This window comes from Cervus elaphus, chromosome 11 (genome assembly GCF_910594005.1).
Source record: "Cervus elaphus chromosome 11, mCerEla1.1, whole genome shotgun sequence".
NCBI classification, from domain to species: Eukaryota; Metazoa; Chordata; class Mammalia; order Artiodactyla; family Cervidae; genus Cervus; species Cervus elaphus.
Genome location: NC_057825.1, coordinates 44,159,958 through 44,172,949, shown reverse-complemented (window position 1 = coordinate 44,172,949; position 12,992 = coordinate 44,159,958). Strand labels below are relative to the sequence as shown.

The 12,992-nt window shown below is 37.2% G+C and overlaps 1 protein-coding gene across 7 annotated transcripts in view; it reads left to right on the top strand.

Moving 5' to 3' along the window:
* The window catches only part of EHBP1 (EH domain binding protein 1), a 427,793-nt gene that overhangs the window by 232,595 nt on the left and 182,206 nt on the right, over positions 1–12,992 (top strand). For 4 of the 7 annotated variants that reach the window (XM_043917682.1, XM_043917681.1, XM_043917683.1 and 1 more), the window contains exons 8-9: positions 10,538–10,642; positions 11,292–11,414. In XM_043917682.1, the coding sequence (XP_043773617.1) occupies positions 10,538–10,642; positions 11,292–11,414 (228 nt within the window). The remainder of the gene's footprint in view (positions 1–10,537; positions 10,643–11,291; positions 11,415–12,992) is intronic. The other 3 variants (XM_043917688.1, XM_043917687.1, XM_043917684.1) reach the window with 1 other exon arrangement.

Here is a 12,992-nt window from a genome sequence, read left to right as displayed (position 1 = left end):
TCTTTTTTGGGTATTAGTTCTAGAAGGTCTTGTAGGTCTTCATAGAACCGTTCAGCTGCTTCAGCATTACTGGTTGGGGCATAGACTTAGGTTACCATGATATTGAATGGTTTGCCTTGGAAACAAACAGAAATCATTGTGTCGTTTTTGAGATTGCATCCAAGTACTGCATTTTGGACTCTTTTGTTGACTATGATGGCTACTCCATTTCTTCACAGGGTTTCTTGCCCACAGTAGTAGATATAATGGTCATCTGAGTCAATTTCACCCATTCCAGTCCATTTTAGTTCACTGATTCCTAAATGTCGACATTCACTCTTGCCATCTCCTGTTTGACCACTTCCAGTTTGCCTTGATTTTGATTCATGGATCTAACATTCCAGGTTCCTTTGCAGTATTGCTCTTTACAGCATCTGACTTTGCTTCTATCCCCAGTCATATCCACAACTGGGTGTTCGTTTTCCTTTCACTCTATCTGTTCATTCTTTCTGGAGTTATTTCTCCACTGATCTCCAGTAGCATATTGGGCACCTACCAACCTTGAGAGTTCATCTTTCAGTGTCCTATCTTTTTGCCTTTTCATACTGTTCATGGGGTACTCAAGGCAAGAATACTGAAGTGGTCTGCCATTTCCTTCTCCAGTGGACCACATTTTGTCAGAACTCTCCACCGTGACGCGACCGTCCTGGGTGGCACTATGGCTCATAGTTTCATTGAGTTAGACAAGGCTGTGGTCCGTGAGATCAGATTGGTTACTTTTCTATGATTGTTGTTTTCAATCTCTCTGCCCTCTGATGGAGAAGGATAAGAGGCTTATGGAAGCTTCCTGACGGGAGAGACTGACTGAGGGGGAAACTGGGTCTTGTTCTGATGGGCAGGGCCATGCTCAGTTCAGTTCAGTCCAGTCGCTCAGTCATGTCCGACTCTTTGCGACCCCATGAAACGCAGCACGCCAGGCCTCCCTGTCCATCACCAACTCCCAGAACTTACTCAGACTCATGCGCATTGAGTTGGTGATGCCATCCAGCCATCTCATCCTCTGTCGTCCCCTTCTCCTCCTGCCCCCAATCCCTCCCAGCATCAGGGTCTTTTCCAATGAGTCAGCTCTTCGCATGAGGTGGCCAGAGTATTGGAGTTTCAGCTTCAGCATCAGTCCTTCCAATGAACACCCAGAACTGGTCTCCTTTAGAATGGACTGGTTGGATCTCCTTACACTCCAAAGGACTCTCAAGAGTCTTCCCCAACACCACAGTTCAAAAGCATCAGTTCTTGGGCACTCAGCTTTCTTCACAGTCCAACTCTCACATCCATACATGACCACTGGAAAAACCATAGCCTTGACTAGACGGACCTTTGTTGACAAAGTAATGTCTCTGCTTTTTAATATGCTATCTAGATTGGTCATAACTTTCCCTCCAAGGAGTAAGTGTCTTTTAATTTCATGGCTGCAGTCACCATCTGCAGTGATTTTGGAGCCCAAAAAAATAAAGTCTGACACAGTTTCCACTGTTTCCCCATCTATTTGCCATGAAGTGATGGGACCAGATGCCATGATCTTAGTTTTCTGAATGTTGAGCTATAAGCCAACTTTTTCACTCTCCTCTTTCACTTTCATCAAGAGGCTTTTCAGTTCCTCTTCACTTTCTGCCCTAAGGATGGTGTCATCTGCATATCTGAGGTTATTGATATTTCTCCCAGCAGTCTTGATTCCAGCTTGTGCTTCTTCCAGCCCAGTGTTTCTCATGATGTACTCTGCACAGAAATTAAATAAGCAGGGTAACAATATACAGCCTTGACGTACTCCTTCACCTATTTGGAACCAGTCTGTTGTTTCATGTCCAGTTCTAACTGTTGCTTCCTGACCTGCATATTGCTTTCTCAACAGGCAGGTCAGGTGGTCTGGTATTCCCATCTCTTTCAGAATTTTCCACAGTTTACTGTGATCTACACAGTCAAAGGCTTTGGCATAGTCAATAAAGCAGAAATAGGTGTTTTTCTGGAACTCTCTAGCTTTTTTGCTGATCCCACAGATGTTGGCAATTTGACCTCTTGTTCCTCTGCCTTTTCTAAAACCAGCTTGAACATCTGGAAGTTCACAGTTCATGTATTGCTGAATCCTGGCTTGAATTTTGAACATTACTTTACTAGCGTGTGAAATGAGTGCAATTGTGCAGTAGTTTGAGCATTCTTTGGGATTGCCTTTCTTAGGGATTGGAGTGAAAACTGACCTTTTCCAGTCCTGTAGCCACTGCTGAGTTTTCCAAATTTGCTGGCATATTGATTGCAGCACTTTCACAGCATCATCTTTTAGGATTTGAAATAGCTCAACTGGAAGTCCATCACCTCCACTAGCTTTGTTGGCGTAGTAATGCTTTCTAAGGCCCACTTGACTTCATGTTCCAGGATGTCTGGTTCTAGGTGAGTGATCACACCATCATGATTATCTGGGTCTTGAAGATCTTTTTTTACAGTTCTTCTGTGTATTCTTGCCATCTCTTCTTAATATCTTCTGCTTCTGTTAGGTCCATACCTTTTCTGTCCTTTCTCGAGCCCATCTTTGCATGAAATGTTCCCTTCTCTAATTTTCTTGATGAAATCTTTAGTCTTTCCCATGGGCCATGCTCAGTACACCTTTAATCCAATTTTCTGTTGATGGGTGGAGCTGTGTTCCCTCTCTGCTATTTAAAAGTGAAAGTGAAGTCACTTAGTCATGTCCGACTCTTTGCAACCCCATGGACTGGGGCCCACCAGGCTCCTCCATCCATGGGATACTCCAGGCAAGAATACTGGAGTGGGTTGCCATTTCCGTCTCCAGGGGATCTTCCTGATCCAGGGATCGAACCCAGGTCTCCCGCATTGCAGGCAGATGCTTTAACCTCTGAGCCACCTGGGGCCAAATTATGGTGGAGGTAATGAAGATAATGGCGACCTCCTTCAAAAGGTCCCATGCATGCACTGCTACACTCAGTGCTCCCAGGCCTGCAGCAGGCCACCACTGACCCACGCCTCTGCTGGAGATTTCTGGACACTCCTGGGCAAGTCTCGTTCAGTCTTTTGTGGGGTCACTGCCCCTTTCTCCTGAGTCCTGCTGCGCACAAGGTTCTGTTTGTGCCCACCAAGAGTCTACTTCCCAGTCCTGTGTAAGTTCTGGCTGCTCTATGGTGGGGTTAATGGCAACCTGGTCATAGCAAACACCCTCTTCCAACAATACAAGAGAAGACTCTACACATGGACATCACCAGATGGTCAATACTGAAATCAGATTGATTATATTCTTTGCAGCTAAAGGAGGAGAAGCTCTATACAGTCAGCAAAAACAAGACCGGGAGCTGACTGTGGCTCAGATCATGAACTCCTTATTGCCAAATTCAGACTTAAATTGAAGAAAGTAGGAAAAACCACTAGACCATTCAGGTGTGACCTAAATCAAATCCCTTAGGATTTTACAGTGGAAATGAGGAATAGATTCAAGGGATTAGATCTGATAGACAGATTGCCTGATGAACTGTGGATGGAGGTTTGTATAGGAGGCAAGGATCAAGACCATGCCCAATAAAAAAAAAAATGCAAAAAAGCAATATGGCTGTCTGAGAAGACTTTATAAATAGCTGTGAATAGAAGAGAAGCAAAAAGCAAAGGAGAAAAGGAAGGATATACCCATTTGAATGCAGAGTTCCAAAGAATAGCAAGGAGAGATAAGAAAGCCTTCCTCAGTGATCAGTGCAAAGAAATAGAGGAAAACAATAGAATGGGAAAGACTAGAAATCTCTTCAGGAAAATTAGAGATACCAAGGGAACATTTCATGGAAGGATGGGCTCAATAAAGGACAGAAATGTATGGACCTAACAGAAGCAGAAGATATTAAGAGGTGGCAAGAATACACAGAAGAACTATACAAAAAAGATCTTCACGACCCAGATAACAAAAAGGTGTGATCACTCACCTAGTTGCAGACATCCTGGAACGTGACGTCAGGTGGGTCTTAGGAAGCATCACACGGACAAAGTTAGTAGAGGTGATGGAATTCCAGTTGAGCTATTTCAAATCCTAAAAGATGATGCTGTGAAAGTGCTGTACTCAAAATGCCAGGAAGTTTGGAAAACAGCAGTGGCCACAGGACTGGAAAAGGTCAGTTTTCATTCCAATCCCAAAGAAAGGCAATGCCAAAGAATGCTCAAACTAGTGCACAATTGCACTCATCTCACACGCTAGTAAATACTGCTCAAAATTCACCAAGCCAGGCTTCAATAGTACATGAACCATGAACTTCCAGATGTTCAAGCTGGTTTTAGAAAAGGCAGAGAAACCAGAGATCAAATTGCCAGCATCCGCTGGATTATTGAAAAAGCAAGGGAGTTCCAGAAAAACATCTATTTCTGCTTTATTGACTATGCTGAAGCCTTTGACTGTGTGGATCACCACAAATTTTGGAAAATTCTGAAAGAGATGGGAATACCAGACCACCTGAGCTGCCTCCTGAGAAATCTGTGTGCAGGTTAGGAAGCAACAGTTAGAACTGGACATGGAACAACAGACTGGTTCCAAATAGGGAAAGGAGTACCTCAAGGCTGTATATTGTCATCCTGCTTATTTAACTTTATGCAGAGTACATCATGAGAAACACTGGGCTGGATGAAGCACAAGCTGGAATCAAGATTGGCGGGAGAAATATCAATAACCTCAGATGTGCAGATGACACCATCCTTATGGCAGAAAGTGAAGAAGAACTAAAGATCCTCTTTATGAAAGTGAAAGAGAAGAGTGAAAAAGTTGACTTGAAGGTCAGCATTCAGAGAGTTAAAATCATGGCTCTGATCCCATCACTTCATGGCAAATAGATGGGTAAACAGTGGCAGACCTTATTCTTTTGGACTTCAAAATCATTGCAGATGGTGACTGCAGCCATGAAATTAAAAGACGCTTGCTCCTTGAAAGAAAAGTTATGACCAATCTGGACAGAATATTAAAAAGCAGAGATGTTACTTTGCCAAGAATTGTCCATCTAGTCAAAGCTATGGTTTTTCCAGTGGTCATGTATGGATGTGAGAGTTGGACTGTAAAGAAAGCTGAGCGCCAAAGAATTGATGCTTTTGAACTGTGGTGTTGGAGAAGACTCTTGAGAGTCCCTTGGACAGCAAGGAGATCCAACCAATCCGTCCTAAAGGAAATCAGTCCTGAATATTCATTGGAAGGACTGATGTGGAAGGTGAAACTCCAATATTTTGGCCATCTGATGCAAAAAACTGACTCATTTGAATAGACTCTGATGCTGGGGAAGATTGAAGTCAGGGGGAGAAGGGGACAACAGAGGATGAGTTTGAGTAAAGTCCAGGAGTTGGTGATCGACAGGGAGGCCTGGCATGCCGCAGTCTATGTGGTCGCAAAGAGTCAGACACAACTGAGCGACTGAACTGAACTTATGTACTGTATGATTCCATTTACATGATGTTTGGAAGAGGCAGAAACAATCCTATGTTAAAAACATTAGAATAGTGTCAGCTAGTGGATTTGGAGATTGTCTGAAAAAAGGTATGAGAGAATTTGTGGGAGGTTGGTGGTGATGCAGTACTCTGCCTCTTGTGTCACATGGATGTATATACATTTGTTAAAATCCATTGAATTATACAGTTTAAGATTTGTACCTTTCATATATGTGCATGAGTAAAATGCTGGAAGGTAATGTAAGGATTATAATGAATTCATTAGATTAGTAAGAGAATGAATGATTTCAACTTTCTGATTTGTTGATCTACTGTGTGGTAGCTAGTCTTCAAAGATTGTCCTCCTGTGAGTGAAACAGGCCTCCCAATATTCATGCCCTTTTGTAGTCCCCTCCCTGCCTTCTGGGCTGGTTCCATAAATCACTTTTAATAAATAGAATGCAGTGAGGAAGTGACATTCTGTAATTTCCAAAGCTAAGTTATAGCTTCTACCTGGGCCCCTTGTAGTGCATTCTGTGGGAGATACCAGTTGCCATGTAAAATGTCCAGCTACCCGGGATTGCTGTGTTGAAAGGAAACCCCAAAATACCCATATTGACAGCTATTTACAGTGGGGGAGGGACAGAGAGATGCCTGAACAATCCCCAGTTGTTCCAGCCTCTCAGTTGAAATACCAAACATACATGTGAAGAAACAGTTTTAGATATCCAGCCCAGTTCAAGGTTTGGGTGATTTTATCCCAAGCCACTCTCTAACTGCTGTGAACCACTTGGCTGAGTCCAGTCAATCCACAGAACTGTGAGCGATGATAATTTGTTTTAAGCCACCAAATTTTAGGTTGGTAGCTAAAACTAACGTCTCTAGAGATAAATGTGTCGTACATAGATACATAATACATACACATGTGGGTATATAGACAGACATAAGATAAACACTAGATTAAAAACACAATTGCCAAAATTTAAAAATAAGGTGTATGTCTTTCTGCCTTTATAAAAATTATGGCTAGTGTTAGGACTTTCATTCAGTTTATTCATTCATTCATTTGTAATATGATCTGCTAATGGGGTTGAAAATCACATTATTAAACATATTAGTTATATCCATAACTCAAATATCTATGGGCCCAAAGCCTATGAGAAAAGTGACGTCCTTGGAAACTTGATCTCTGTCAAGAGGTTGCAGTGTTACTAACTTGGACCATCTTAAAATGAGATATGCCTGTACTGAGTCCTATGCTTTGGAGGGAAGAATGAGGATGCTAGAAGATTTGCAGGTATGTTGTAGCTCTCAGTAGCCCCCACCCCACCCCCACACTGGCCCTTTTAACTCCACTACAGACTTTCTTAAAAAGAAAAACCCACCTACTCTTTGTGACACCACTTCCATCCCCCTGTTTTGGTCCAGTGTGATAATCTCTCATGGTCAATTTCTATCTTCTTTTGCCTTCCTAACAATAAAGAAGAGTCTCAAATTACTTGACCCTGTGCTTCGATTGCTTGCCCCTAATTTAGTTTGCCTTCTTATTCTCACCAATATGAAGCAAGTCCAGATTGCCACACTGTTACCGATGACTTCATACTGCACTGCGGGTTTGTTGCTCAATTTCAGTAGTGCTAGGGTAGGTAGAAATTATATTTTGTGCTATTACATATCATCATTAAGTAACATTTTCCAAAGTGTAGATTTTTGGTGAAATAAGACTTTAATAAATAATAAAATATATAAATGTATTGGGCCAGGGAATTTTTTTGATCAGGGTGGTATATTACTAGGGAAGTGTCCTACATAAAATAATTTCTGGGAAATTTGTGTTGTGAACCTTCTTTTAAACTCTTAACTTCTGTTTTTCTGATTATACATGTAAAACATATTGACTGCAAGAAATTTGGAAGTAACAGAAAAGTACTTTTTTAAAAGGAGAAATATATAACAAAATTTGTATTTTAGGCTCTGCATCTGCATATGCAAATACCAGTTGACTTATTTTCATAAGTTTCCAGGCAGCTGTAGCTTGGTATGGCCAAACTGAATAGCCCCCACTATAGTTCTAGAACTAATGTCCACACAGTCACCCAAGACAGAAACTTGGCAGGTATCCTAGATTCCTTTCCCCACTCCCTATGTCAAATTAAAACCATCAAAACTTTCTTCTTAATTTATTCTTTAATAGCAAATATTTACTAAGTCCCTCCCTTCATGAAGTGATGATGCTGAACTGCTCATTTTTTATCTTCCTATGCTGTTTTTTTCAATTGATGCTACTATGTTGCTCCTGGAATGATGTTTCTAAAATATGCATTTGATCTTACAATGGCTTCTCAGAGCTTTCAGAGTAAACTTCACATTCTTCATTTTGGTCACTGTAACCTTCATGACACCACATTGGCCAACCTCATCTCATTCCATTCCATATCCCTGGCATCCTAACCCCCAAGCAACTTGCTGTTCATCAGGTATATCATATTCTCATTTGCCTCCCTTGCATCATTGTGGAAGGCCCTCCCCTTTCTCTTTTAATAATACCATTGATATCTATTTGTCTTATTTTCACTCAATAACTCCAGGAAGCCTTCCCGACCTCAGCCTGAGTTATACGCCTCTCATCCAGTTTCACGTAACCTACGATGCATGTCTCAATTATAACATATATCATATTTATCATATATTGCCTTATCTATCTGCCTCTCAAAAGCATAATAGGTACTTGAGAAATGTTTATTATGTAGGTAAATGGTATTTCTTTGGAGATTGCTTCTTTTTATGATCTGGATCACTTTGTGAATATGAATGAAAGTTCTAGAAGCAGAGGATCTAGGTGTTAAGTAAGGATTTATTTAAGATATGGATAAATAAGGAAAGCTAGGATAGGAAGGACAATTTATCATCAGAGACAAGGATGGAAATAAGTAGTTACTTTGGGTTAGTTAATGAGGGAGTGGTCCTTAGTGGTTTTACTGTATTTATTTTTTACCAGTGGTTTTAGATTTTTTTAATCAGTGGCTTTAGATAGCACCAAAAGCATGATGAGAAGGAAATATTCTGAACATTCAGAAAAATTACAATGTAAATAATTTAGTCATGTGATAGAGTCACTTTGATAGTATTTAAGTGAATGTCCATATTGTACATAAAAGTGTGTAATGGAACAATAATACCTTTGAAGGTAAGGACCAAATTTAATGTTTCTTTAGTATTCCGTATATTGCTCCTTATATAAGGTGTTTGAATAAATTATTTCTACTGTCATTGAAAATATATCCAAGAATATTAAATAAAATGTGTAAGAAAGTACAGATCTTTGAGCATTATTTTAAAATATTTTAATCAGTAATTGCACATCTGGGAATACAGTGCAAATAAATAGTACTAATATACATGATAAAATGTGAGTATTAATACCTCAGGATATTTTTGAGAATCAACTAATAACATATGCAGAGCCCTTTCTACTTCTTAATAGAGGTTAACTGCTGTTAACTAATGTTATTAATATTTGTTTTTATCATATTTTTAAGTTAAAATAAATATCTGCAAACTTTTAAAAATACAAAACTAGTAATGAATGAAAAAAAATCAGTCATGCACTGACAGTCACATAGCATAGATTCTCCTCTCTATTATACTTCCTTGAAAATTGCAAAGTTACAGTAACTAGTAGTTTGGGGTAAAAAATCTAATTTAAGAATGAATTCTTCCTATTGAGGAATTTGCTAGGTTAGTTTGAGTCAGAATGAGATTTAAACTATTGGAAGGATAAAATGGAAGAAGATACTTTATAAAAACTGACTATTTAGCTCATATTATTCACAGACTAAGAGTCCAGTTAGTATTAATGCTGTTTACTCTTTTTTATTTTCTATGATTGACTGTCTCATGCAATTTTATTCATACAAAATACATTTCTCATTCAGACAAGGGAAATGAATAAGTTTGTCAGTTTTTCTAGTAGTCGTTTATGGCCTTTTTCAGTGTTAATTTCTTTCTTTATCGATGGTAAATTTCATGAGGGCAAAATTATGCCTGATTTATTTTCATTCTTATGTTCCAAGCATGGTAATTGGCACAGAGTGATAAATATTTATTTGTTCAACAACAAGTGATTGGATGAAGACAACCTTATTACAACCATGTATTTATATTATTTGGTTCAAATAAAATTTAGACTCTAGATTTGCGTGTTAAAGAACAGCATTTTAATGCTGAATTTGTAACTATTTTCTATTTCTAACCATTTTATTTCCCACTGAATAATCTGGATCTGTTTGGTTTGTCCTAATGCCTAAGTTATTGCCAGGTTTTAACTTTGGAAATAGCAAGGATTAACTAGAATACTCTAGTAGGTTCTTAATATTTTATTCCAAGCTAATTTTCACCCAGTGAATCATAACTTCACATATTTGGAGTTGTCCAAAACATGTATGACTCATTTTTAAAAATTCTATTTATGTACAGAATGAATTTTTATTTTAATATTTCACTGTTCCTGTCTTTTTTATTCTGTCTTTTACTGGCTAAATAAGATATCCTAAAGCAAATACTCAGGAGTTCCTTTAAAAGAACAAATTCCCTAGAAAGCAGGAGTAGAAAATGGCTATTGCCTGCTTTTCTTATTTTGTGCTGATTTTTAACATTCTAGAATATTAATAAGTGCTTATTATGTTCATGATTCATGTAGATATATTCTTAAATCCTTTAAATTTAGAATGCTATAAAACAAATAGCACATATTTTCTATGGTATCTGATGAAAATTTTTCTATTCTATTTTTAATACATCCATTTAAAGCCCTATTTTACAAATGTAGAATGTGAAAGCCAATGGGTTATTATCTTTGTTTTGTATTTGTTAACCTAGTTGTTAATAGTACTAATATAAATTTTTAACAAAAATGTTCTCTATTTTAAATATGAGTACAGCATCACTTTCAGTTAAATACATCTGTTATAGCTTATCAAAATAACATTCTCTGACTGTATTCTTTTGATTAACCAAATATCCCCTCTCTTTGTCTTTTTGAGTAACAGCATGCTTCTATGACTCTTTAATTAAGTGACCTTACCTTACATTTGTCTCGACTGGCTTCTGTTTACAGAAATTGTAAACCAATTGAATGCTCTGAGCAGCTTAGATGAAGATCAAGATGACTGCATAAAGCAAGCAAATATGCCTTCAGCTAAATCAGCCAGTTCCTCTGAAGGTCTAAGAGCTTTCTTCCTTTCTTTCTGCTTCTGATTGCCTGTATTTACTGTGACCTGCTACCTCTTGACTTTCTGTCTGTACTTAGCTGTCAGTTTTGTCTTTGTGCATTTCCTTTAATAAATTTTCTTTGGTAATTTGTAGTGCACCAACAGGCAACAGCATAACAGAACCTACCATCTTTAGCAAAACCCGTATCAGGATGATAGGCAATGATTTTAAAATATCTTATAACAATTGGTCATATGGCATATTTCTTTAGTTAGCTTATATATTGTAACAACATTGTTTTAGAAATATTTGCTTATATTACGTCAATTTGAATTATTCATATTTAGCAGTGAAGGATGTTTTTTCTCAGAATATATGTTAGTACTTTTTTATTGAATCAAGTAAGATTGAGATGAGTTTTTCTATTTATTATCTGTTATTTTCAAATTCATATGCATATGTCTGTTTTCTTTTATTTGAATATGTTGGTATGCTACAAAATACTTGAATGGCATTCTTTCATTGGCAAAATGCTATATCTTATTATTTGCAGGTATTATTAGTGTAAATTTTTGCGATTTGAAATGTTCCATGAATGAGTGATAATTATGCTTAACTCTATGTAACCATAGTGAACTGACACATATGTTTATTTTCAGAGCTTATCAACAAACTTAACTTTTTGGATGAAGCAGAAAAGGACTTGGCCACTGTGAATTTAAATCCATTTGGTGATCCTGATGTAGCAGAATTAAACCCGTTTGGAGATCCTGATTCAGAAGGTAGCAGATTTTTTCTTTACTTTTGAAGTCTTTATTTAGTCAAGTTCTCATGATTTGTAAGGACAGAAAGAGGTTTTTTTGTTTTGTTTTAAAGACTTATAAGTTTTGTTTATAATGACTTATTTATTCAGTACCACTTGCAATTGATCAGCAATTCTGGGTAGCTTCTATTGAATTATTTTTAAAGAAAAAAGAAAGCCTGCATAGACATTTACTTGGGGCTTATTTTTTTTTGACTCTTTATGAGTTTGGTCAAATAGTAAAGCTGTAATATTAGATATAATAGTATTTACTTAGCTGGCATACAGTAAAGTCTTATTATTTTGGCCTTACCAAGCAAGATCAGGTTGTGGGAAATACCCATATTATTAGGGTGGTGGAGGTGGCCTCTCTCTATATATACAGCTTCTCCACCCTCACACCTCAGTCTGATGAGCCTTTCCACCCCTAATTCCCTGTCTCTAGCTGGGAACTATTCTCAGTAACAAAAGTTAAATTGTTAATGTCACAGAACAGAAGAAAAGATTAAGAGCTACTCCTGTCATATATACAACATATATAGAAGAAATAAAACCAAGGTTTTTTTTTCCTTAGTCATTTTTCTTATCAAGTAGTTTCAAACTATTAAAACTTAGAAAAGAGCTATTAAAGAAATAAGACCTTTGTTTAATTTAACTCTGGTCGAAGTAAATGCAAGAATGGGTAACCCCTATTGCATCTTTTAGACTGCTCTTATGACATCCTTGTGAGCTTTAAAGAACTTTGCTACTGCCAGTCATGGTGAAAATGAGGTTTCAATTTAAGGATTCACTGTTTTAGAGCAATATCACTTCATAATCTATTCTTCTCCTTCTCTTTCCTTTACTTTCTCCCTTCTTACTGAATTCTAAATTAGTAAGTTTAGATTAATGAGATTGCATTTTTTTGTGATTTATTTTATATTAAAGTATTTGAAATCTTAATGATTATAATACATCTTAGAAGTAATCTGGTTCAGCAGCCTTTTTTCATAGATTAGGGAGCTGAGGCCCAGAGGAATTAAGTGATTTGAACAATAACTTCAGGTAAATGGAGGTGGAGTTGGAGCTAAGATTACTAATCAAGTGTCTTCTTTTGACCACAAAGCTTCTTAATTACATAGTATATATGTCTGAATACATTGAGTTAAAAAAAGTTACCAAAATATTTTGAGATAGGAGTATTTGAGCTTTTCATTTTAAAATTAAATAAGTAATTTTTAAAAATATATGTGTGTCTGTTTCCGAGGTATAGAAGAGTACTAAGTAATGTATATATTGTATTTCTATTTTGGAGAGGTTAAGAGAGCCTGATTCAGAATCTTTAATTATGCCTATAGAGCTAAGAATAAACCTGACAGCCAGTATTTTCTTTAAATAAACACTTCTTGGGGACTTATTCTAGAATAAGTGTTTTCCATTAGAAGAATACTAATTTTTCTTGAAATAATTTATTATTAATTTTTATGATTAAAAACATGCATTCTCAAGTAACACAAGTAGTTAGGAAAGAAAAAAATGTGTTGCAGTTGTTTAGATATTTGGGGTTTTTTTTTGGTTT